We start from the raw sequence: 26441 nt of genomic DNA on the forward strand, positions 1-26441 counted from the left end.
AGTGAAAATCAACATTAGACAAAATAAGCCATTGATGCTGCCTTTATTCTGGGCTTTCAATAATTCACCACACAAGCATATGTATCTTCCTAATTATCTCCGCCAGGCCGGATAGGCAAGGGGCAGGGATTATGTTTTCTCCCCTGTCCGTCCTTGTGTCTGTCTGTCTGTTTGTCTGTGAGCAGATAATCTCAGGCAACAAGAAACTTCCTTGTGTCCTGACGGCTGCACCCCACGACTGAACAGAGTAGAGGCAACCCGGCCTGGTGGAGTTCTAAGGAGCACAGTTTTCTGGTTTTGACTTATTCTTGCCTTGATTTATTTTGTGATATTTATTTATTCTAAAGAGAACACACTAAACAGGCAGTCACATTACATTCAACTTTATTATACATTTTGGTCATGTGATCAGATAGTGGGACTTTCCTCTTTACTTAAATGACTAGATGTTCAGGTCGCTTCGTGGCCTGAAAAGGTATAGGCTAGTAGCGCTGATCGTTTGTGACGCCAACATGGCAATTTAAGTTGAAGTCGAGATACGTGAACTACAGATGGACGTACAAGCGTATACATACGTTCCCAGAGTCAGAGATTTTTTGTATTGTAAGATAAGGATGATGTGTATTGTAAGATAAGGATGATGTGTATTGTAAGATAAGGATGATGTGTATTGTAAGATAAGGATGAGTGATTTTGTCTGTTCCTCTCTGACGTATGTTACCAAGTGTCTAAAAGACACTATCCGCCTATGTTAAAATTGGCTGGCGGACTTAGCCATAACCATGTTCCCATGTGCAGCCCTACATTCAAGTGAATGCACGTGCTGCCTGTAAAAGACCAAAGAGGTATTTTATTTCATCCAGTCCCTTTTTGATTTTCTCCAGATCACCATCTTGAAAAAGTGGTGGCTTCTGCCTCTCTGCCATCAGATAGCCTACTGAAAAACAATCTAAATGAATTAGGCCTAATCTTACAGACACTCAAGTCTGGTTTTCTCTCGAGTTAGCTGCCAAATGAGTATGCCTTTAACAGAAACATTGTCCAGTCACTCCATATAAGTGAGGACGATGCCCAAAACCTGTCAGTGTGTAATGAGGCATAATGTGACATAATGAAGTGGTTGTTGGCGACTGCATTGCTATTCGTATGCACATTCTGGAGGTGCAGTTTCAAAATAGTATAGGCATTCTATGGATAATGAGGGGTTAACCTAGGACAAATTGCAACAGAAACTCTGTCAACCTTATGTTAGTAATGACAATAATATCAGAAGTCCTAAGAAATCCCAGTGGCGGAACATATTGAAAAATGCTGAATAGGTGATCAATTCACAATTTCCCATAAGCATGTTTTTCTTGTCTAATTTCCACACAAAAGGTTCTGTACCGTCCACAATCAACCAGAACCTGTGTTAGTGCAGTACAGTGCTTGTGCAAAAAAAAAAAATCTTAACTCTTCAAATGCCATTTCTGTATATTATGCATGTTTATGAACTCGGGTACATTTTTATGTGAAGTGCTGTTCATGTGATTTTGTTGATGAAAAGCACTGCATTTTCATTTAGTTTTTGTATTACTAAACCCCAGAGTAGGAACCTTTGATTCTTAACTGTAACTGTGTGGTAGATGTACTTTGGACCACATCCAATATGTCCAATATCCACCATCACTCAAGCTACTCAAAGAGGATATGATGTATTTACAGTGGTTTATCTTCTTTTTACAGATAAACCACTGACACCCAACAAAGACGTTGTTCCCCAGACTGACTTTTTGACCCACACCCCTTGCCCCTTCCTTTCGCGAGTAAACAAAGACCTGTGATTTATTTCCACACCCAGGCAACCCTCTTGCAAGTCAGGCATCTTACAATCTACAATAAGTTGCTCTTGACCTCTGAGGTTTTTGCAGACCTCTGAGCGTGAAAACAACGTATGAGTGACAAAATGGAATGATTTTATTTATAGATTGATTGGTTTTTTTGGGGGTTAGGTGGTGGGAAGGCACTTTACCACTGCGCCACCCGAGCGCCTAGATTAACTTTGTTGATTGTTGGTGTGCATATAATGCAATAGGGGCTGGTGTGCTGTCTGTGCTTTTCTTCAATGATTGTTGTAATTATATTGTATTGTATCACTGCCACTGGTGGTAATTCTTTCCTAGTTTGTAAATTGAATTTGACAGGTTGGAACCAGGGTTGCCAGATCTGCTTACTATAATTTCCCCGCAAGACTTTATTTGAAAATAGCCGATCTACAAGCTGGTGGCCCATAGTCGCTTCTTTTGGGCTGGTTTTCCTAGACCTGGTTGCTTGTTTCTCTCACAGAATCTGGCAACACTGGTTGGAACCACATAATTCAATATTCAGGCTAGTTGCTGGTCATTAAGGAAGTCCATGAGCATCTCCTGATTGGACAAATCCTCCAGAGAGTTCATTTCCTCCAGGAGCCCCTCTCCCACCAGGAACTCTGATGTTATGGACAGTCTTCCCTAAACGGTGATCAGTGATCCGGTCCTGTAGGTACGTATCCTCTCCGACCGGGCTTGGGTGCCAGTCTGTGCTTTGCGTGCATTGCAGCGTTTGGTGGTGGTCTCCTCCAGTCTCACGGAGTAGAGTTTGGCCCTCAGCACCTTCTTTCTCCCTTGTTCTTCAGCTGGGATCGCTCTTGTTGCTGGTCCCCTGGTCAGCCGGCAACTCACAAACAACACTCACACGTACAAAATGGAGAATCTATATCTTAAATCCAAGGGCCCTCATGCATTGTTTATGTGCCTCTATCAAGGCTGTGCAGTTCTCCTCTCGATATTCAATGATGCAAGCATCCCGAACCTTCTTGGTTTCAGGACAGGCACAACACGGTTTCAGTGGCTTCTCCTTGGTTCCTTCAATTGCTGGAACTGACTCGACACTGGTGTCAGATTGGCAAGACATGATGTCCAACATACTGGTATAAGCAAATATCAATAGCTGAAACTTCGTTGACGAATTAGAGAAGGTGACAGCGAAGATCTTGTATATAGTGTCATAAGCATGACGTCACACTTTCTAGATGTCCATATTATTTGGGCTGATGTCACTGTGATGCGGATGTCCATATATGGACATGACATTGGCGGGCGTCCATATTTGCAAAGTGCACAAAAGGCACATTGGGGGAAACGTACACAGACTACAGGACCTTTTTTTTTGCCATGAGCATTGCAAATGTTCTCTTCACAATGGGCTCTGCATGATTGTGTGGTTAAAGTTACCATTGTGGTTCCCCCATCCCCCTTGGGATTCTAGATGTGGTCAATATACCCACTGTTCCAATTCATCAGACACTAAAAGCATAAACATAAATGTACTCATTTATAAACTGCAGTACCACCCACGTTGTTTATCCTTCTAAAATTCATGAAATCTGTGTGTGCGTGTGCATCTGTCCCTCGCCTATCTCAAGAACCGTCCAACCGATCAACTTCAAACTTGGCCTGCGTGTTGCTGAGGAGCCGAGGGTGTGGCAGTGCCCAGCGTGAAGTCGGTCAGACAGGCGGTTTTCCAGAACCATCAATATGCCCATATGTGAGCATGTTCCCATATACGGGAAAATTACATCAATGACAACAATTATGACATCAGGGATCTCCATATATGAGCATTAAAGGGACATGGACAGACACACAGGCAGACAGACAGACAGACAGACAGACAGACAGACAGACAGACAGATACAGACAGTTCCATGTCCAAATATGGTCATCTGCATCACAGTGACATCAGCACCTGGAAACCCAATGATAATGTCTAAGGTATGAAATCACGCTTACAACACGACAGAACTCTGTGTGATGTCGAAAGCGTGAACGACCCTTTCTAGACATCCATATTTGGGCAATCGGGTGCTGAAGTCCATTGTATGATCCATCTCTTGAGTCAGTCCAACCCAGCCAGAGAAACCTCCTCAGCTGTCCCTGACCTCACACACACAGCTGTCTTTCCCCTCACAATCACACGGTAGGCCCTACAAACTCATCTAGCCATCAAAATTATTGTTCTGCATTGGTTACATGTCTGTGTCCTGTGACTTTGTTTAGATGGGGCGGCATGTGGAGTGCACATGGAAGAAACTGGAAGCTAAAACAGAGAGACAGAGCCCAGCGACACACCTTCGAAGAAATCATCCAACAATACAACCGTCTGTTGGTGAAGTCAGACTTGCAGGCTGTTCTGTCAGAGCGGTACCGGACTGAGAAATATGACACCCAGAGAGGAGGACACGAACCCAGCACAGGGTCAGACTGCCAGGTGAATGCAGAAGCAGGGGATGGAGGACCCAGTGACCAGTCACTCATCAGGGCACTCAAGATGCTGGGAGTGAAGAAGAGCCATCAGAAACATCACTGATGCTTGTTCAGTAACAGGGCTCTCCCTGTCTCTCCAGCTCTGTAGTAAACGGGAAAGGGGAAATGCATTTCCAGTTCGAGGAAACCAATGTTAAATCAGGAGAGAGAACTCATACAGAAACACATGAAATACACCAAGAAATGAGCACACAAAATTGGAACTGGAACACTATCAAATAAATGGGTTTTCTATCCTGATTGGATGAAATTGGAAACCCACCTGACAATGTATGTTCTGATCTGTTTACTAAAGAGCTGGAGAGACAGAGAGAACCTCTGTTACTGAACAAACACTCTATAGCAATGAAGCATTTTAACAAACAACTTTTTGTTTTAACCATAAAAAATCACTTATACTACCTTTAAATTTGCATCTGTAGTAGAGGCACACAGAGTGTGACAGTAGGTTGCAGACTGGACTGGTGTGTGTGTGCGTGTGTGCAGACAGACTGTTATTATCTGTTGTTAAATAAGCTTGTTTGCCTGTCTAGCTGTTTACAATTAAACCAGTACAGGTTTAACAACTTCCACTCTTCCACATGTTCCACACTCACACAGTGGAGGAAAAAGTACTCCATTTCTTTACTTAAGTAAAAGTATCAATACTGCACTGTAGAAACATGTAGTTACAAGTAAAAGTCCGGAATTCAAAATATACTTGAGGAAAAGTACAAAAGTATTGGCATCAAAATATACTTAAAGTACCAAAAGTAAAAGTACTCATTATGCATAATGTCCCAGTTGACAAGTTTTTTTTAGAATGTATGAAAATTGTTTGAAAATAGCAGATGCCATGCATTGTGAGCTTGTAGATCGGCTATTTTCAAATAGCCAAAGTATTATGTAGGGCTGAAGTGGTAAATGTTTTGTAATAATAACAAAAATCTGCAAAGTAACTAGTAGCCTAACGAAAATTGGAAATACTCCAGTAAAGTAAAAATACAATGGTCCTTAAGTAGCCTATACAGTAGTAAATGTACTTAATTACTTTACACCACTGCACTCACACCATGAACTGCATCGTCTTTATGCAAAACAGGTAGGTCAATAGGTCACTGTGTGGTTGCCTTCTGTTGCTCTACAACAATAGATGTGTGCCAGGGGGTCCCTGGCTGGCACAATTTTTTTTTTTTCCAACTGGGGTCCGTGGCCAAATAATGCGTAATATACATTTGGGGGCCTTTGACAGACAGGATTGTTTTTGGCCATGGCCATCTATTTTCAAGAGTCCTTATACTAGAAAGAATACTTTAGGCTATATACTATACGGTAAGAGTTGTTGAGAGCTTGTAGATCTGATGTTTTCGGTGAGCGACAGGCCGAAAACATCACAGCGCGACCGACCCAGATCGAGACTCTCATAGGCTCTGTCTGGAGCTGGGTTTTCACCTTCTAACTACACGGTGGGTAACGCCTGGTGACGCGAGGTTAACCATGGTGGGCTAGAGGACAAACTTGATGAAAATAAGAGACTGTGTCCCACTGTATTGCTCAGGCTAGAAGAAGCACTGTTAAAAAAAATGCATAAAAGACTGGGTCTCGCTGTATTACTCAGGCTGCACCACAATGTCTATACGCAGAAGCAAGCATTCGTTTCCACGCTGCCCAGACTTCCTATTAAGTACCGTTGCGAGTTGTCAACCATGTGAACTCTTTGCATGTAGTACTCATTAGGAAGCATGTCTGCGCCGATTTACTCGCGATCTCTGAATACGACCTGGCCTGGTAAACCCTCCCAGGTCACAGAAATTAGACACACAGGCAGGCTTTACCAGGCCAAATACGACCTGCGACCACAACAGCTCAATGTGTACCGAGCGATAGTGCACTGTAGTGCACCTCGAGACCCTGAGCTCATTCGATCCACCAGCCTCAGCCTCCCAGTAGCTTGGATTACAAGTGCACGCCAGCGCACCCGGCGATAGAGAGCATGACTTATTGGGCTTTTATCTTTCAGAGAAATTACGTAATCGTTTCAAATAATGTTACTACAGTGACATCTAGCGGTGATGGGAATCTTGACTTTTTTACAGGAACTCCTCAACTCTTCACATTTCTTTACACACAAAAACATATCTCTTGAATGTAAATCGTATGGCCTTAATGGGGACATTTTCTTTTTTCTAAATGCTTTTTTTCTTTTTTCACCTTGATATTTGCTTATTATTAATACTCCTACTTTAGTTATTTCGTTTTTTTTATTGCAAATATTTTGCCTATTTTGTTTTATTCTTATTTTATTGTTATCCAATCCATACTGTTGAGAAAGCTTGATGTATAATCATTTCACTGCCTATAATGCTGCTATATACACTCCTGCGGGCTAAGGGATCTCTGGGAAAAAACACTGCAATCCATGGCAGCGGTCAGCTGACTCCAGCATGTCACCTGTGTTGCCATGTCCGCTTATTATATCCGCTTATACTTGGGCTTGTTTTTCTGTAAAGTTACTTGTAAATATTGGTGGTTGCGGTTTTTTGGGCTTGTGTTCAAAGTGTAGTTGCTTATTTGGGCGTATTTCCTAAATGTTGTTTAAACCAGTGGACAGGACCCCCAAATGAATATGTAATTGTCTGCATATCCTCATCTGATTTTGTGCCAGGGACCCCCAAACCAGATTTGTGTAGTGAAAATGTTTTTCAAAAATATTTAAAATGTCGCACTTTCCCCCCCACGTTCTTTTTCTTTAAATAGCAGATAGAAGTTATACGAGCTTGTATTTTCATTGGGCTTATTTTTCGTAGACCAGGTTCCTTATTGCTCTCGAAAGATATGGCAACGCAGCATGTCACGTGGTCTGAACTGCAGTCTATCTGTACTAGTGTAACAACAAGCAGCAGCTCAGTCAGTACAACAACAGTACAGTCAACCAGAACCTCTCCAATAACAACATAATAACACATCATCATGGCCTGGACCAGGTACCAGCTGTTCCTGGCCTTCCTCATGCTCACCACGGGCTCTCTGAACACCCTGTCAGCCAAGTAAGTCTCCTTTTTTATCCAGTTATTACCAGCTTATTAACTAACTATACAGTAAACATTCATAACTATGTCATTGTGTGGGGCTCGGAGATAGTACCATGGCATGTAGGATAATATTATTCACGTGAAATCAGCCTTAAACAGGTTGGCTTTATAAAGTGGAGTTTAAGAGTTCAGCATCGATTTGTCCTTTTGTAGACCCACTGACCCACTGTTCCCTGGTTAGCACTTTGTAGCTAATGGATAATAGCTAATGGATAACAATGAGATTGTCCTCATTCATTCAGCATGTTGTTTTTGTTGTGTGAGATCAACATCTTATCCAATCCAGCTCTGCTGCTGATATACAAACTGTGTTTGTCAAACACTGTGGTCACGATCAAAGGGCTACAATCGTCGTGTTTTATTCATTCAATAGTCGTTTCTTATCTGTTTATTTGACAACTTAAAAGTCAATTCACGTTTATCAGCATCGACGACCTGGGCTGTGCTGTATGTGTGTGGAGGCACTGTTGTAGTTGTTACACATTCTACAATGTGTTATGTTGTTCAAATTAATGTTGTTGACTGGGTAATTATGCAGCTAATTATAAATAGCTGGATCTATCACAGTATTACACTTAACAAAACAAAAGAAAACGATTAAAATAGCTTTATAAATAATGGCTTTAGTCTATAGTACAATGTTTTGTCAAAAAGCATTCAGTTGAATCTAGATTAGAAGATTAGTTCAGAGTTCATTTCAGGTCCAAACCAAATCGTTCATATGCTGTGTGTGTGTGTGTGTGTGTGTGTGTGTGTGTGTGTGTGTGTGTGTGTGTGTGTGTGTGTGTGTGTGTGTGTGTGTGCGCGCGTGCGTGCGTGCGTGCGTGCGTGCGTGCGTGCGTGCGTGCGTGTGTGTGATAGAGAGAAAGAAAGAGAGAGAGAGAGAGAGAGATGTCCTGGTGTAACCAGGTCATCTAAATCAGTAGTTCTCAAACCTTTCCATGTCAAGGACCCCCAAAATTATATGTATTTGGTTGCGGACCCCCCCATCTCAAAAGATATTTTGTGCCAGGAATTTTTCAAAAATATTTTTATATATATATTTTTGAATAGCCAAAGTATGAAATATGGTAAAGTCCTTAAAATGATTGTGACGCTATAGTAACACATTTAGCTGGGGACCCCCTTGGTACCCCCCAAAGGACCCCTGGGGGTCCCCAGACACCACTTTTGTAGAACCAACGATCTTAAATGTCATGCCAGAGGAGAGGTAGGCAGAGGTAGAGCTGCAGTGTGCATGTCAGCAAAACCTCAGTAAGTCACGCACTCACTTCTGTAATAATAACCTCAACCTGTGATGTTTGTAGACTTAAGTTCTCCATGTTGAGTCACCATGCTGAATGCCATGGGTCTAGTTGCGCTTCTGCTTGAGTCTGCTTCACTATGCACTTTTCTCACACACTATGTATTATGCAATGATTTATTTTAAGAATAAAGGCCTAAATACACTTTTATTTGGAGGGGTAAGCTTGGCTACAATGTGCTGTGTGGTGCTGCTTGCACGGTATGCAGTGCAATGCATTGTACATTTACTCTAGTACTGTACTTAAGTATAATTTTGAGGTATTTTTTTACTTTAGTGGAGTATTTCCAATTTTCAGTACTTTTACTTCTACTCCACTACATCCCAGAGACAAATGTTGTACTTTCACTCCACTACAATTATTTGAAAACTTTAGTTACTTACTAGTTACTAGATTATTATTATTACAAAACATACATAAACCACCTCAGCCCTATAAACATTTCGGCCATTTGAAAATAGCAGATCTACAAGCTCACAATGCGTCGCGATGCGACGCATTGTGAGCTTGTAGATCTGCTATTTTAAAACGATCCTTATACATTTTGAACACTTAAAGTAGGACATTCTGCATAATGACCATGAGTACTTTTACTTTTTATACTTTAAGTACATTTTGATGCCAAAACTTTTGTACTTTTACCCAAGTACATTTTGAAAACAGTAACTTTTACCTGTAACAGAGTATTTCTGCATTTTACTTAAGTAAAAACATTTGAGTACTTTTTCCCACCACTGAGTGTAGCAAAACACGGGTAACGTTCGACTGACTTCCACTTTGAAACACAAACAGAGGAGTCACCTGAAACCGACCGTTTCCCTCTGCTCGCTGGGAAGAAAGGCTTCAAGACGGACTCTGTTACAACATGGCCTCACGGCTCACACACTAGACATGCCTTTCGGTTTCATTCGTTCCAACACGTCGGCCCTCTCGGCAAATATTGTGACCGTCTGTGACTGTGTGTCTTAAGTGTCTGACCTTGCACATTGATTGTACCAAGTTCCAACACACAGCATAGTGTCTTGTCACCGTCAGGTTAGAATAGAAACCGTGTATGACCAAACCACTTTTCAGGAAATGTGAAAAAGAACCTGTGTTCCAATGGATCCAGTATAGTTATTATGTAGTCACAAGCCCTTGTTAATACTTTTCATTGGCAGTGGTGGAAAGTAACTAAGTACATGTACTTACTCTGTACTTAAGTACAATTTTGAGTCACTTTTTACTTTACTTGAGAGTATTTCCAATTTTTCAATACTTTTAATTCTACTCCACTACATCTCAGAGGCAAATATTGTACTTTTACTCCACTACAATTATTTGAAAACTTGAGTTACTTTGCAGATATAAATGATTACATTATGAAACATATGTTGACCGCTTTAGCCCTATTTTTTCTACGCGCTGTGAGAACAAGTTGAAATATGGAGATGCAAGGTTTCTGCCCCGAACAGCAATGTGTCTGATCCAACATAACAACAACACAGATGAACTTAAGACCTAGATTATCTGGATCAATCACCCAAACACTCTCTAGTCTGGCCTCTAAGAGCAGTTGTTGTCAAAGTGAGGGTCAGGAGGAGACCCCCAGGGGTCATTCATTCCACCCCTGTAGACGTCCACACCACGGGGGTCCCCAGCCACACATGGGCAAATGACATCATCGACATGCGACGGGTGTTGTCCCCCTTCTGTAAAAGATTGACTATTTCTAAAATAAATAAAATGTTGAAGGTGTTTAAAAATCATATATTAGTTATAGAGGGCAATTATAATGTATCAAGGCATATTTGGCTTATTAGCCAGGGATCCTTTTAAATTGTTTCATAAAGTTTTACACTTTTCCCCATGTTTCTTTTCTTCAAATAGCAGATCTACAAGCTCACAACGCGTCGCAAGTAGTTTAAATTCAATTCACTTGAAATGATTACAAACACAATAAAACAAATAATGGCTATTCTAACCTTTTTCATGTCAAGGGCCCACAACATTATATGTATTTGGCCATGGGACCCCCATCTCAAAATATTTTGTTCCAGGGACCCCCAGAAGCAAAGATTAGAGTTAAAAATGTATATAAAGATTTGCACACATTTTCACGATTTGTTTTTCAAAAATAGCAGATCTACAAGCTCAAAGCGCTATGAGCTTGTATATCTATCTGCTATTTTCGAATAGCCAAAGAAATCTTAAGTGACACAGATGAGAGACTGCTATGTGACGTGAATACGTTTGAAAAGCCCTAAGCCCAGAGTATTGTTGAATGTGTCAGCAAAGTGCTGTCATCACTTTTTTCCCTTGACTTGTCGGGTGACTCAGACAGTAAGACTCACTCACGTGCCTGTCATGCTTTTTACAAACCTGTCTGCCTATTATAAAAGTCAATAGAACATGTACTGTAAAGGACATTGATTAACTTGGGCGACAGTACCACTGACTGCATATTCTTCTATTGTACAGGAGGTAAATCATTGTGTAAAATAACCCTCGTATAAGCCATATATACTTTGTTGTCCGGGGTCTCCCCCCAAGGGGTCTATACTTGGCTCCCTCCCTTTCCCCATTGTACACGGTACACCAGACCTCTTTGGCGAAAATAGCCGATCTACAAGCTCTCAAAATGCTATTTGATGAAGGTTTGCTGATCGCTATTATGACGTGCACTGAATAGGGACACTAGGGTTCACATGGTTAACCCAAAATGTCTTCTAAATCCCAGCAGTATTCTGAAAAAACGCATGTTTCTATATCAGTGGCGCTCAAACTTTTTCATGTCAAGGACCCCCAAAATTATATGTATTTGGCCGCCGACCCCATCTCAAAATATTTTGTTTCAGGGACCCCCAGAAGTAAAGATTTGAGTTAAAAATGTTCGCTTTAAAAATATATATATTCAAAGATTTGCACACATTTTCACGATTTTTCAAAAATAGCAGATCTACAAGCTCGTAGCGCGGCACTCGGTGCTACGAGCGTATATGACACAGATGCGTTCCAGGTCTTAATGGCTTAAGTCTGTCTTGGATGTTCTTATATCTCGTCCCAACATTTTAATCCAAACCATTTCAATGATGTCTTGTTTGTCTCAACAGATGGGCTGACATAATGAAAGCTCCGGGTTGCAACGGCGACAAGGAACATTTATTCACTCACCCGTTTGTACAGGTAAGGTAACATCACTACCACCACTGGAAACCAATATAAACCACTATTCTCTTATATATTGACACGAAAAAAATGTATTGATCTTTTATACCCGACAAATTGATTTAACCACTTGAGCCCTGTTTCATGTACTTTGTACAACAATGTAGCAAAAAATAGTGAATATATGAGATCTCCAAGCTCACAACGCATCGCAAATTATGCGTTGCAAGCTTGTAGATCTGCTATTTTCACTATTTTTAAATGTTTTTTGAAAACAAAAGCCAAAAATCAAAATTTCTAAAATTGTCCCCCGAAAGTGATTATTTGATTTAAAAAAACAATTATTATTCATGAACAAATTATATTATCCTCTCTGTCGGGTGGAAACCTCAAATGTCTGAACTGTTACTTTTCAGGATTCAAGTACAAAAATAACAAAAGTAGTAGATCTACAGTCTGCAAGCTCAAAACGTTTCGAGCTTGTTTATCTTCTACTTTTGATCCTTTTGTGCGACGCTGTAGTATGATCAAGTAGGGTGTTAATTCACAAAAAAAAACACACTAAAAGGTTAGAATATGGAGATGAGAGGTTTCTCACGATACATATATGTTAGTGATGCGCGGGTTGACCCGTAACCCACGGTACCCGCGAGTCAGAATTTCGGAGGTAATTATGCGGGCTGCGGGTGAGCGGGTCAGCCGCTCTCACACGCAAAAAAAACAAAAAAATCACATGCTCTTGTTTTGTCTTTATTCCTAATAAGAATAAGAATAATAACAATAAAACAGTTTGAATACACTTGGGGATTATTTTCTAACCATGATTTTACAGAATTTAAAAAAAATTGCGGGTCGCGGGGCGGGTTGAGCCATAGATTTATATATGGGTTCGCGGGGCGGATTGAGGCGGGTTGGGTTCCGTGGCGGGGCGGGACGGGTCATGAAAAAACCCGACCCGCGCATCACTAATATATGTATATTTTTTCAATTAACTGTGGCACCCCTAACTGGCATGTTCCCCGTGGCAGGCGGTGGGCATGTTCCTGGGCGAGTTCAGCTGTCTGGCGGTGTTCTACATCCTGCTGTGTCATGACAGACGCTCTCCGGTGCCCAAGATCAACCCCGGTCAGACCTTCAGCCCTTTTCTCTTCCTGGCCCCTGCTCTGTGTGACATGACCGGAACGTCCCTCATGTATGTTGGTAAGTGAATTATGCGGCTTATCTCTCTCTCTAACACTTGTTATTATCAGTAGTTATCATGCTGTAAACATCTGTTTTTGTATTTACTAACGCCAAATAAATCATAGTTTATTCGTCTGCAACTAATTGATGTAGATAGGCAATTTTTTTACGTTTAGAAGCATTTTCCATAAAACCCTAATGGTCTCGGATATGTCATAAAAGTGAGATTTTAACTTTGCTTTTGAATCCCTTGTGTTTCTCTGTAACAGCCCTCAACATGACGAGCGCCTCCAGCTTCCAGATGCTGCGCGGGGCGGTGATCATCTTCACCGGCCTGCTGTCCGTGGCCTTCCTGGGCCGCCGCCTGAAGCCCAGCCAGTGGTTCGGCATCCTCATCACCATCCTGGGCCTGGTGGTGGTGGGCGCGGCCGACTTCGTCAGCGGCCACAAGGGAGACGACCACAAACTCAGTGACGTCATCACCGGTAAGAGGGTGTGCGTGGGAATGCCATTTGATATATCTTTGGCCGCGGTCCCCGGTTTTGTGTCAGGGAAGAGTGTCCCAGAAGAGAAGATTTGTGTCATTTATTTATTTTTTGTTTCATTTTTCCAAATGTTTTAAAAAATAGCAGATGTACAAGCTCACGTCGTGACGCGCTGTGAGCTTGTACATCTGCTATTTTTGAATATCCAACTTATAAATGGGAATACCAAAACGCTCGCCCCAAAACACTGTCACCCCGGGGCAAATCCGGCGGTATTCACCTGATATTCCTAAACGTAAACTATGCCTAAACCTAACCTTATTCCTAAACGTAACCTCAGTAAAACATATACAAGAATACAAGAACCGCTGGTCCGCGGGAAAAATGGGGGCGAGCGTGTTTTGGGGCGATCGTCTTCCGGTCACCATAAATGGATAAAGTGGTTAAAATGATTGTGATATATTAACAAACTTAGCTGGGGACCCCCCGGTACCTCCCCCCACATGTTGAAGGAGAGTCAGCATATAACACTGACGAAGGTCCCAGGACCGAAGCGTTTGCTAATTTTATTCGCCACTCACTATGAGCACAGAGCACTTTATGAGCGTATAAAAATGTAAGAAATGCTATGTTCTTCAGTCTCTGTCTAAGGAGCTTTCCTCAAAAATGTTATGCAGCGAGCGAGTCCTTTTCTGCCAGTTTTCCTATTCATTGTTGTTTCCATCATCTCCATCATGTTCAACTGCTGTGTTTCTGTCGCCCCGTGCAGGAGACCTTCTGATCATCATGGCTCAGGTTATAGTTGCCGTGCAGATGGTCCTGGAGGAGAAGTTTGTCTACAAACATGACGTCCATCCACTAAAGGCCGTGGGAACTGAAGGTACAGTGAAAAACACATCACCTGAGTTCACATTTAGGTTTTGTTCTGAAAATATTCTTTTTCTGATAATATGATCTTAGATTATATTGTTGCTGTCGGGCAGAAACCTTGTATCTCCATATTTCATATTTTTTTCATCTGCTTTCATCTTTTTTCCATAAATGAATCCCCTACTTCACTGTACAGCAGTGTCGTGCAGAAGTAGCAAAAATAGCTGATCTACGAGCTCACAACACGATCATTGTGACGTGTTTCACTATGTTTGAAACATTGTGAAACTGAAGGTGAAGTGTGTCTGTAGTGTAGATTTTATTGATATTGAACCAATGGCGTGACTAAATAATAACTACGTTGGATCCACTGGAACACAGATTATTCGTGCCATTTCCCAGAAATGTGACGGTTTTGGACATACAAGGTATCCACCCGACAGTGACAGACGATATGCATATTAGCCACTTGCTGAAACCTGTAACCCCCGTTCTGAGTTTTATCTCCATGTCACGAGGAGAGAAGAAACTACTAGTGAAAGTGATCTAACCGGAAGTACAGTGTTACATGTCGTCCAGCCTACTGGAACTTCCTGTTTCCCTGTACTTCCTGTACTTCCTGTACTTCTAGGTTAGACACTTTGGGACAGTGATTTTGTGCCCCAGTTTGATATGCATTAGGCCACGGACCTTCATTTTATATACATTTTTTATCTCTGGTACCCCAAATTACTGGTACCCCAAATTACACTGTAGTAGTCAATGAATCAATCAATCTTCACTGCGTCCCCCCCGCAGGCTTCTTCGGCTTCTTCATCCTGTCGCTGCTCCTCGTCCCCATGTACTTCATCCCGGCCGCCGGCTTCGGCGCCAACCCGCGGCAGGTGCTGGAGGACGCGCTGGACGCCTTCTGCCAGATCGGCCACAAGCCGCTCATCCTGCTGGCGCTGCTCGGCAACACCGTCAGCATCGCCTTCTTCAACTTCGCCGGCATCAGCGTCACCAAGGAGATCAGCGCCACCACGCGCATGGTGCTGGACAGCCTGCGCACGCTCGTCATCTGGGCGGTGAGCCTGGCGCTGGGCTGGGAGGCGTTCCAGGGCCTGCAGGTGCTGGGCTTCGCGGTGCTGCTGACGGGCACGGCGCTCTACAACGGGCTGCACGAGCCGCTGCTGGCCCGCTGCTGCCCCGGCCTGGCGGAGCGGTGGGGGGTGGGGCGGGCGGAGGAGGACGGCAGCAGCCAGGCGGAGCGGGCCAGGCTGCTGGACGAGGGCAGGGTGCAGGCCGGCGACGAGAGTTAACCTCGTTTTGTGGTTTCTCTCAAAAAACCTTTATACATTTTTTCCTGAAGGAACTCCGGTTTGATAATGCGTTTATTAAGGCCAGTGTTTCACAGCCTGGGGTCCGTGCCCTTTGAGGGGGGGGGGGGCACCAAATGTTATTAAGGAGGGGGGCGGGGGTTGAGGCCTTGGGCCCTATTTTCGACGGTGCCTTACCCATTATCCCTAAACTTCTTTGCCATTTTTTACTATTTTTAAAAACATTTTCAAATTGTTCAACTAGCCGATCTACATCGACACGTTGTGAACTTGTGAGCTTGTAGATTGGCTATTTTTCTTTTTTTTAATAGTAAAAAATGGCAAAGAAGTTTCGGGATAATGGTTAAGGTACTGGTGAAAATAGGGCCCGTTGGCTATTTTAAACATGTTGCACAAAATGATGACTTCCTTTCATCCACTTTCAACATGGCATCCCTATTCTGGGCAGTCATTATATTGACAAATATATACATTATAGTTGAAAAAATATTGTGAAAATTGCGAAAATAACTGATCTAAAAGCTCACAACGTGTCGCATTGCGATACGTTGTGAGCTTGTAGGTCAGTTATTTTCACAATTCTTTGTATGAGAAGTATATAGTGTGTTTGTGTGTGCATGTGTGCGTGCATGTGTGTGGCGCGCACACGTGTGGAGGGGGTCCCAGTTTTTGTTTTGTCACATTTAAGAAGGGGAGGGGCTCTACGCCTAATGAACAATTTGGGGGAATCACTGCATTAAGCCACGGACCCCCATTTGACTCATTTGTTTGTTTGTTTTTATTTCTGGGACCCTTATCTACTCATTAAAATCCTCTAGTTTCACTCTGAGAGTGTTCAAATAGAACTTCTATTTGTACATTCTCAGCGTTACAGACACGTAAGGGTCCATTTGGGCCCCAGTTGGTCCCCGGACCTGACGTTGAGAAACAGTGAGTTAGAACACGCTCCTCTCTCTCTCTCTCTCTCTCTCTCTCTCTCTCTCTCTCTCTCTCTCTCTCTCTCTCTCTCTCTCTCTCTCTCTGTGCCCTGAGCGACCACGAACGTGTGACAGCGTCGTGGAATCGTCTTGTCCTTTAACCTATTAAGACCTGGAACGCATCTGTGTCACTTTAGATTTCTTTGGCTATTCAAAAATAGCAGATCTACAAGCTCATAGCGCGGCACTCGGTGCCGCGCTATGAGCTTGTAGATCTGCTATTTTTGAAAAATCTTGACATTCTTTTGTTTTTTTGTTTTTTTCAAAAAAGGATTTAGAAAACATTTTTAAGAATCGCTTTTTGTTCACGTTATCTCATTTTAACTGACACTGGAAGCGTGCGTGGTTTTACCGTTGTTAAGAACTGACTAGTGGGGCGGGGGTCTGGAGATTTTATTACATGCTTAATTGAAATGTATAGAAAAGGCTTAATTGAATTTATAGAAATACCATTTTATCTGCAGTATTAAAAGCCATCTGGATTTTATTTTTAGAAACATCCTGGGCGATGATATTTCCTGCTCGCCAGAGACAGCAGAACAGAGTTTTATTAAAATGACTGTCAAAAAAGGAAGATTTCATACAAAAAAAAACATATCGTCTCATGTACTATACTTGATTTTAACATATCTGGTCAAATGATATCATAATTTGTATATCTTATTGTCTGGTTTTAGTCGTTTTTAAATGCTATTTTGTTTTATTTCTATTTGGTTAAAGACATTATCACATGTTCATGCTGTAAATTTTATTATGAAACAGTATCATTTGTAAACATTTTCCTTCAGACTCACTGATAATTGTTGGTTAATATATGTGCATATTTAACATATAGTCACCTTATGCCATGTATTAACCACTTCAGCCCCGGCATCCCACTTTTGGGCATGTCGTTATAGGTGAACATTTTCAAATAGCAGATCTACAAGCTCATAGGTGAGCAATTTTCTAATTTTTGGGAAACATTTTCCAAACTGTTTTAAAAATAGGGCTTAAGTGGTTAAAACAACAGAGCTAGTAATTTGCACTTCTTCGTTTACAGACTTTGGCTGGTACAACTTGAATTACCATGCACTATTATGTAACCTAGAAATGACTGTATCAGACAGACATACTGCAAGAAAAAAGGGAAATAACTGTCATTGGAATTACGTGGTTTTTTATGCTGACATCAGTTTTATTTCTACTCCATCGGTTTCGTTTGCAGAAAATGTTCAAGTTCAAGTTAAGAACGCATTGCTTCATTAACTTGAACATCACTTCTTGTCACCAAGTTAGTGCCATGGAGTATGAAGTAAAGCCTTTACCATAGAGCAGTGGTTTTCAACCAACTGGTCCGGGGACCACCAGTGGTCCTTGAGGGAGTACCAGGGGGTCCCCAGCGAAATGAGTTAACATAGCGTCACAATCATTTTAACCACTTAGCTTTGGCTATTCAAAAATAGCAGATATACAAGCCCATAGCGCGGCACCGAGTGCCGCGCTATGGGCTTGTAGATCTGCTATTTTTGAAAAAACCTTGAAAAAGTCAGCATATCTTTGAATATTTATATATTTTTTAAGCGAAAATTAACTGATATCTTTGCTTCTGGGGGTCCCTGGCACAAAACATTTCAAGTGGTGGTCCGCGGCCAAATGTATATCAATTTAGGGGTCCTTGGCATGAAAAAGGTTGAAAACCACTGCCATAGAGCAGCGATTCCCAGCCAGTGGTCTGGCGCCCTCTGGTGGCCCAAATGATTTGCAAAACATACTGTGTTGGTTCCATTGATCCAAAGCCAGAACACAATCGATTGATTGATCATTAAAAATTGAACATGCTCTGAAAACGCATGCGACCCACCCACCTTGACCACTTGGTGGTCAGATGGGTGGGCCGCGTGTGCATTTTCAGAACACTTTTAGCAGTGGCGTGCACAGACATTTTGAGGGGCAGGTGCTCAAGTAAATTATACTTTTATTTTTGTTTACTTGGCCTGCTCTTTTTTCCCTCTACACCTATACCTCTTTGCCAAAAATAGAAGATCTACAAGCACGCGCTGCGAGGCGTTGGGAGCTTGTAGATCTGCGATTTCTGGCCAAAGTTCTCCTCAGAAAAGGGATGCTAGGTTTCGAGTGGTTATGATAAAAAGAAAAATCATATCACACAAAGATTTGGGGACCCCCTGTAGTAACTCTGAGGACCCCCTAGGGGTCCCGGACCCCCTGTTGAAGACCCCTGCTGTAAACTGGGAAAAAAAAAAACTTTCTTTTTTTCAAAAGGGCACTTCTGGTCAAGAGGGCAAAGGGCAGGTGCTCTAGCACCACCTAGAGTCTATCTGTGCACGTCCCTGACTTTTAAGATTCTCAAGTGGGCCCCTGATCCAGAGAGGGTTGGGAATGGCTGCGATCGACAATGCTGACTGCTGTGTGCCATGCGCTGCACTGAATGGATGTAATGATTCTTCCTTTTATAAAAAATACATTTCTTAAAGAATCCAAACCGTCTTGTCACAGTGTTTCACGTCACATCTTAGAGCAGTGGTTTTCAACCAGTGGTCCGGGGACCACCAGTGGTCCTTGAGGGAGTACCAGGGGGTCCCCAGCGAAATTAGTTAACATAGCGTCACAATCATTTTAACCACTTAGCTTTGGCTATTCAAAAATAGCAGATATACAAGCGCATAGCGCGGCACCGAGTGCCGCGCTATGGGCTTGTAGATCTGCTATTTTTGAAAAAAACCTTGAAAAAGTCAGCATATCTTTGAATATTTATATATTTTTTAAGCGAAAATTAACTGATATCTTTGCTTCTGGGGGTCCCTGGCACAAAACATTTCAAGTGGTGGTCCGCGGCCAAATGTATATCAATTTAGGGGTCCTTGGCAGGAAAAAGGTTGAAAACCACTGTCTTAGAAGAATAGAACAAACAGATTGGTCATGAATGTATTGTTTCAGCTTCTTTCCTGCCACAAAATCGATAATAGCCATGAACTAATGAAATATGAACACAAAATAGATATCTTAAAGTAATCTTTAAAGCAACACTTTAAGCCAGGGGTCTTCAACAGGGGGTCCGCAACGCCTCGCGCTGCTTGTAGATCGGCTATTTTTTTGGCAAAGAGGTATAGTTGTAGAGGGGGAAAAAAGCAGACCAAGTAAAAAAAAAAAGAGTTTAATCTAAAGCACAATTTTATACAATATAGAGGGGGTCCCTGCTTCATCTCTCTCTCAGCTAGGGGGTCCTTGGCCTGAAAACGTTGAAGACCCCTGCTCTAAGCTAAGGCTATGGTTGACATTAGCTTCAGGATTAATGTAACAATATGTTGAATTCATAGACAGTAAATAAAGAATGGACAGCGTTACACCACCAGACTCTACAGACCGTAAATGAAGCCTATTTTTCTATATCGCGCCATATCCTGCGCAACCGGAAATGAATGCTATTGGTTGGGTAGCTTGTCAATCAAGAGCGGGGGCGGGGAATGAATGCTATTGGTTGTGTAGCTTGTCAATCAAATCATCCCGCCCCTCCTAGAGCATACCCTATCCATTTTTAAATAAATGGGAGCATCATTTACCAAAACGCATATCATGGTGATTGAAGGAAGACTTTAAACTAGCGACTGAAAGCATATAGTATTTATGATCCAATCCTCCTTGCTTGAATTTCTTCTGACACCAGCAGGGAGGGGTAAAACAGCGAAACTACAGGCCATTCATATGAACTGTCACTTCCTATATAGACTCAATTTCAAAGGCGGATGCTGGGCCCTTGGTTGAATTGAGCACCAGTCAGGTGTCTATTATCATCCAATGCAGGTGCCTATTGTCACCCATAGGTGCCTATTGTCACCCAGTGAAGGTGTCTACTGTCACCCAGTGCAGGTGTCTGGTGTGCATGAAAGTTTTCACGCCGATCGGTCCAATGGTGCCGGAGATTATCTGTACACAGGAGCTTTAGCCGTCCGGCCTGGTGGAGACAGTAAAAACAAATTAAATATGTTTTCGCTATTATGAGCTCAACCCCACGGTATGCATCACATAACCATATGGGAAGCGGTTATTGTCCAACCCTAGCTCTGGTCCATAGCGTTAGAAGGACTTCTCCCGCTATGGACCAGAGGTAGTCCAACCCTAGGCGTTGGCACGAGCTTGTCGCCCTGCATTTTGTTCCAGTACTGCAGCACCTCACTGGGATTAAACTTGTGGACTGTGACCATGTTGTTGTACTTGAATCTGGAGTAGGGCAATCCCTCGTGGTTGAACAGCCCGTTGGGCGGAGGTGTGGGCTTGATCCCTAGCTTGGCCAGGCAGACTCCCACGTACACATCCTCAAAACGCAGGTAGGGAATGCTCAGAGAAGCTCGGTATATTTTCGTCGCCATGTCTCCGGAGAACACATAACCCGGCCCGGCGCAGTAGATAGGGTACATGTTGCTTGGGTACTCTTGAGGGGGCATGTAATACTTGTTCCTTTTGTCTCGGAATGGCGGGCCCCCATTGATGGAGCCCGTAATGTAGTTTGTCTTGGGCTTCAGTTCAGGTCTCAGCAGCTTGTGGATGAGGTAATCGGTGTTGACAAGCACGTCACTGTCAACTTTCATAACATAGCTGGCCCGTGGGCAATGCGTGGCCACCCAATTCATCCCCATCAGTACCTTGATAGTCAGGTTGTGGTACGTATCCAAAAAATCCTGCTGAAGGATATCGTGGTGCCTCTGGCTCTCAGACTCCAGGGTCTTCTGCTGTAGGCGTCCCAGCTCGCCTTCCTTCACCCCCAACAGGAACAGCCGGATGACCCCAAGGCCTGGAGCGAGGCCCTCATTGCCCCACGTCTGCCGTACGACATTCCGTTCCTCTACTTGATGAGCCTCGGTGAGTATCAGAAACACTAGGAATGGTGGTGCCTCTCCCTCTGGACATTTGTTTGACTCGTTAATGATGTCGGGGAACGGCCGGGGAGTTGGCTGACCATGGTCAGCTGGATGGTCACCTGGGTGGTGAGCTGGACGATGGTCAGCTGGATGGTCCCCTGTGTGGTCAGCTGGATGGTCACCCTCTTCATTTGGCTTGTCATTACCTCTCTGCCAGCCCTCATGGACCCGAAAGACCAGAACAGACAGAAAGACTAAGAACAAGAGGAGACACAGAAGTGCAGCGATGTGCTTACAGTAGTGGCGCCCCTTCCACTGCATGGCGTCTGCACTTGCACTGCAGTCACGCTGGTGAGAGATCATCTGCCCTGTGAACCTCAAAGAGATGTGGCTTCACGTCTAGCAGCCGAAGCTGAGGTATGGATCTGAATAAGTCTTCTATCAAAACCCTTAAAGTTTAAAGTCTGATTCTGGCTTCTCTGTGGCTTCTCTCTGGCTTCACTGAGACGGCGGGTTTTATATACAGTCTGACGAGTATGTCATGTTATCCCCGATGATGTCATGATGAGTCAGCCAATCCATATCAATCCCCCAGGACCGAGGACAAGTGTCCTGCTCTGCTACTGCAAGTTTGGGCACAAAACATGAACGAGTGAAAAAGGTTTGATCGACTCAGGGGCTTTTGCTGGTTCACAAGTTAATTTGTCAGTGTGTGTCTTTGAGTTATGTTTGTATTAGTTTAGGGTCAAGTGTGGCATTCTTAGTCTAGTGTTGTGCTTGCTTATGACGGTTTTGAGTTTTGAGTTCCGGACTTTGGGTCCTGTATTGACACCCAGTCCAGTCTATTGTCACTGGGGTTGGGATACGGAACCGCATCCAACGTTAAGGAACCAGAATCGGTTCCAACAATCGGTTTGCTGTCAGAACTGGCATGTGGACATCAGGGCTGCAATACTAAACTACAATAATATGTATGCAATACTCTATGTATGATTGCATTTGTGTTTAGAAAGAAATATAATGAAGGGATATATTTTTGTTTTCAAATATATAGGAATCATTAAAGGGAACTATAACAATGATAATCGACTGGTTCTTTAGAACCGGACTCAAGAGCTACTCTGAAGGCCTAGCTGGGTTGTAAGGCCAGCTAGTCGTCCTGAATATGCAATCTGTGATTATCTGGGTTGTAAGGCCAGCCAATCTCCTGGTACTCGGGAGAGAGTTAAGATGTCTCTCGGAATCGCTCTGGAATGTGTCTATCTGAGAGGTTTCGAGCCTCTTCTTATAATGCTGGCTTGCGGTCCTGACATCACTATGATGATGTCAGATAGTGTCAGACGTCTCCCTATATGGAGCTGCCGATGTTAGTTATGGTCAAATATGGGATCAAGACTTCAGCCCTGGACGTGATGGCTATGTCTATACATGGAGTTTCGGGGAAGGGTTCGCTGATGTCAGACTCCGTACAAATGGCACGTTTGGGTCTCTATGACGACTTTGCAGGTCTATTATCTCCATCTATGGGGATCTCCATATATAGGCTATTGCTGGCAACTATGCCCTGAATGTTTCCTAAGTATGCCCTGAATGTTCGTAACAGGAACTGTTAAGGAATCGGACTGTTAATATGTAATCGTTAAGGAACCAAAATCCTTAAACTAAAGGATCCCAAAACCCTAATTGTCACCCAGTGCAGGTGGCTATTGTCACAAGTGCAGGTGTCCATTGTCACCCATCTCCAGCCAACCAGCTGACACTCGTTTGTCCTTTCTGTCAAATGGCCCCCAACAAGCCTTAATGACCTGGAGTGGTCTTTAATGGAGGTCAAAGTTTAAGCCCAGGGATCACACCATGAACCCTAAGGATCTACAGTATATACACAACAGAATCCTGAGTGTCCATCTAACTCTGAGAGAGCACAAATGGACCCCATCTGTACACTCTCTGGATTTTTTTGTAGTTTGTACAGCACTACCATCTGGATTAATAACTTTTAAGTCGATTTTCCCAAATACGGTTTTAAAATGTTTTAATCTATCTATCCATCCCTCCCTCCCTCCCTCCCTCCCTCCCTCCCTCCCTCCCCCTCTCTCTCTCTCTCTCTCTCTCTCTCTCTCTCTCTCTCTCTCTCTCTCTCTCTCTCTCTCTCTCTCTCTCTCTCTCTCTCTCTCTCTCTCTCTCTCTCTCTCTCTCTCTCTCTCTCATAAATAACAAGATGTTCCACAATAACTTGGTCCAAGTCATTCCTGCTATTACCCCCTACCTCCTCTGCCTCCTGCATTCTTACCACAAATAGCCTAACATGTTAACTTTTTAAGATGAGGGCAAAATGAAGCCAGGAGCCAGTTTATTTAATTATCACATTCATTGGAAATACGGGGAAACAATTAGACTGACTCTGTACAAATCAAGCTGACAAAAGCTTATGAAACGAATACATCTCAGTTTTGTAGCTATAATCTGCACAAAATGTCAAATTGTTTGCAACGCAGCTACAAGATTAACGACATCACTGCATCAGGTGAAAAGCGACTGATGGCAACCAGCTAATTTTAATTATAATATAATTATAAATAATTATGATAGTGAAAGTATCATTATTATTATTTGTCAAATGTTCTTCTTGATACCATTTTACCATGGTAACACTGACCTGACATGACACTGACTAGACCATGATCATGGCAGTATCATGGTCAGTATCTGTCAGTATCATGGTCATTATCATGGTCAGTATCATGGTCCGTATCATGGTCAGTATCATGGTCAGTATCATGGTCAGTATCATGCAGTATCATGGTCAGTATCATGTCAGTATCATGCAGTATCATGGTCCGTATCATGGTCCGTATCATGGTCAGTATCATGGTCAGTATCATGTCAGTATCATGCAGTATCATGGTCATTATCATGGTCAGTATCATGGTCAGTATCATGGTCAGTATCATGTCAGTATCATGGTCAGTATCATGGTCAGTATCATGGTCAATATCATGGTGAGTATCATGTCAGTATCATGGTCAGTATCATGGTCAGTATCATGGTGAGTATCATGTCATTATCATGGTCAGTATCATGGTCAGTATCATGGTCAGTATCATGTCAGTATCATGGTCAGTATCATGTCAGTATCATGGTCAGTATCATGTCAGTATCATGGTCAGTATCATGTCAGTATCATGGTCAATATCATGGTGAGTATCATGTCATTATCATGGTCAGTATCATGGTCAGTATCATGGTCAGTATCATGGTGAGTATCATGTCAGTATCATGGTCAGTATCATGGTCAGTATCATGTCAGTATCATGGTCAGTATCATGTCAGTATCATGGTCAGTATCATGGTCAGTATCATGTCAGTATCATGGTCAATATCATGGTGAGTATCATGTCATTATCATGGTCAGTATCATGGTCAGTATCATGGTCAGTATCATGGTGAGTATCATGTCAGTATCATGGTCAGTATCATGGTCAGTATCATGGTCAGTATCATGGTGAGTATCATGTCAGTATCATGGTCAGTATCATGGTCAGTATCATGGTGAGTATCATGTCAGTATCATGCAGTATCATGGTCATTATCATGGTCAGTATCATGGTGAGTATCATGTCATTATCATGGTCAGTATCATGGTGAGTATCATGGTCATTATCATGGTCAGTATCATGGTCAGTATCATGGTCATTATCATGGTCAGTATCATGGTCAGTATCATGGTCAGTATCATGGTGAGTATCATGTCATTATCATGGTCAGTATCATGGTGAGTATCATGGTGAGTATCATGTCAGTATCATGGTCAGTATCATGGTCAGTATGATCACACAAAATATTTTCATATGGTGGTCGAGAACCACTGCTGTACATTCCAGTCAAAGCCTTACTTAGTAACCCCCACTAGATGTCACTGTTTGATTAGAATTTGATCATGACCCACCTTGTGGATGTAGTACTGAACTGTGAAACAAAACAAATATACCTTTGCACACACAGCAACATTTTGTTCATATAAAATAAACTGATGGACACTGGTAGGATATATATATATATATATATATATATATATATATATATATATATATATATATATATATATATATATATATCAAGGCCCATGTTTGGGCTTCATGCTTCTTGTTCCCAGAAGATGAAGTGCAGTTCCCATGCTCATTAATTCCACCTGTGTGTTAATACAGCATTTAATTGATTAATTGGTCCAGAACAGTCTGTTCTGCTTTAGCTCAGTGCTGAATGTTGCTCTAAACATTGGCAACGTTAATAATCTGCAAGAATACCACCCAACTCACTCCAAATCCAACTCACTCCATGAAGACTTAAGAAATATTCGCCCAACTCACTCCAGGGCTCGGCCAACTCACTCCAGGGCTGGGACAACTCCCTCCAGGACCAAAGCCAACTCACTCCAGGACCAAACCCAACTCACTCCATGCAATGTCACCAGTGTAATATTGGTTCAATGTGTCAGTGGTGTAAAGTAACTAAGTACATTAACTTAAGTACTGTACTTATGTACAATGTTGGGTATTTGTGCGTTATTTGAGTATTCCCAACTTCCAATGGTTTTACCTCTACTCCACTACATATTGGATCCACATATTGTTTTTTTACTCCACTAAATGTATTTGTTTTACTAGTTACTTTGCAGCTATAAATTATAATATTATTGTGTGTGTGTGTGTGTGTGTGTGTGTGTGTGTGTGTGTGTGTGTGTGTGTGTGTGTGTGTGTGTGTGTGTGTGTGTGTGTGTGTGTTTTCCCCCCATTTCATGCCATTTACATTATTCTTGGAACAATTAATTGACTTCATACAAATGACCCATTCACATCAACACCTTATCTGCATATACTATAGCCTATC

General features: G+C 42.5%; 3 protein-coding genes across 3 annotated transcripts; 1 reads left to right on the plus strand and 2 right to left on the minus strand.

The window, feature by feature from the left end:
- Nucleotides 1-2730: 2730 nt before the first annotated feature.
- On the minus strand, nucleotides 2731-2931 carry LOC311062670 (cytochrome c oxidase copper chaperone-like; the record flags this gene model as incomplete). The annotated part of the gene is made up of 1 exon (XM_084081877.1): nucleotides 2731-2931. The coding sequence occupies one exon, from the start codon at nucleotides 2929-2931 to the stop codon at nucleotides 2731-2733; it is 201 nt and encodes a 66-aa protein (XP_083938003.1).
- Nucleotides 2932-7214: 4283 nt separating this feature from the next.
- Nucleotides 7215-15797, plus strand: slc35f6 (solute carrier family 35 member F6). The gene is made up of 6 exons (XM_084081869.1): nucleotides 7215-7369; nucleotides 11811-11883; nucleotides 12894-13065; nucleotides 13317-13532; nucleotides 14302-14412; nucleotides 15201-15797. The coding sequence occupies exons 1-6, from the start codon at nucleotides 7293-7295 to the stop codon at nucleotides 15701-15703; spliced, it is 1152 nt and encodes a 383-aa protein (XP_083937995.1). The 5' UTR covers nucleotides 7215-7292; the 3' UTR covers nucleotides 15704-15797.
- A 4956-nt stretch (nucleotides 15798-20753) lies between these two features.
- Nucleotides 20754-21917, minus strand: LOC311063831 (beta-1,3-galactosyltransferase 2-like; the record flags this gene model as incomplete). The annotated part of the gene is made up of 1 exon (XM_084083442.1): nucleotides 20754-21917. The coding sequence occupies one exon, from the start codon at nucleotides 21915-21917 to the stop codon at nucleotides 20754-20756; it is 1164 nt and encodes a 387-aa protein (XP_083939568.1).
- Nucleotides 21918-26441: the final 4524 nt, after the last annotated feature.

Source organism: Gymnoscopelus microlampas, assembly GCF_963454915.1.
Source record: "Gymnoscopelus microlampas genome assembly, chromosome: 16".
NCBI classification, from domain to species: domain Eukaryota; kingdom Metazoa; phylum Chordata; class Actinopteri; order Myctophiformes; family Myctophidae; genus Gymnoscopelus; species Gymnoscopelus microlampas.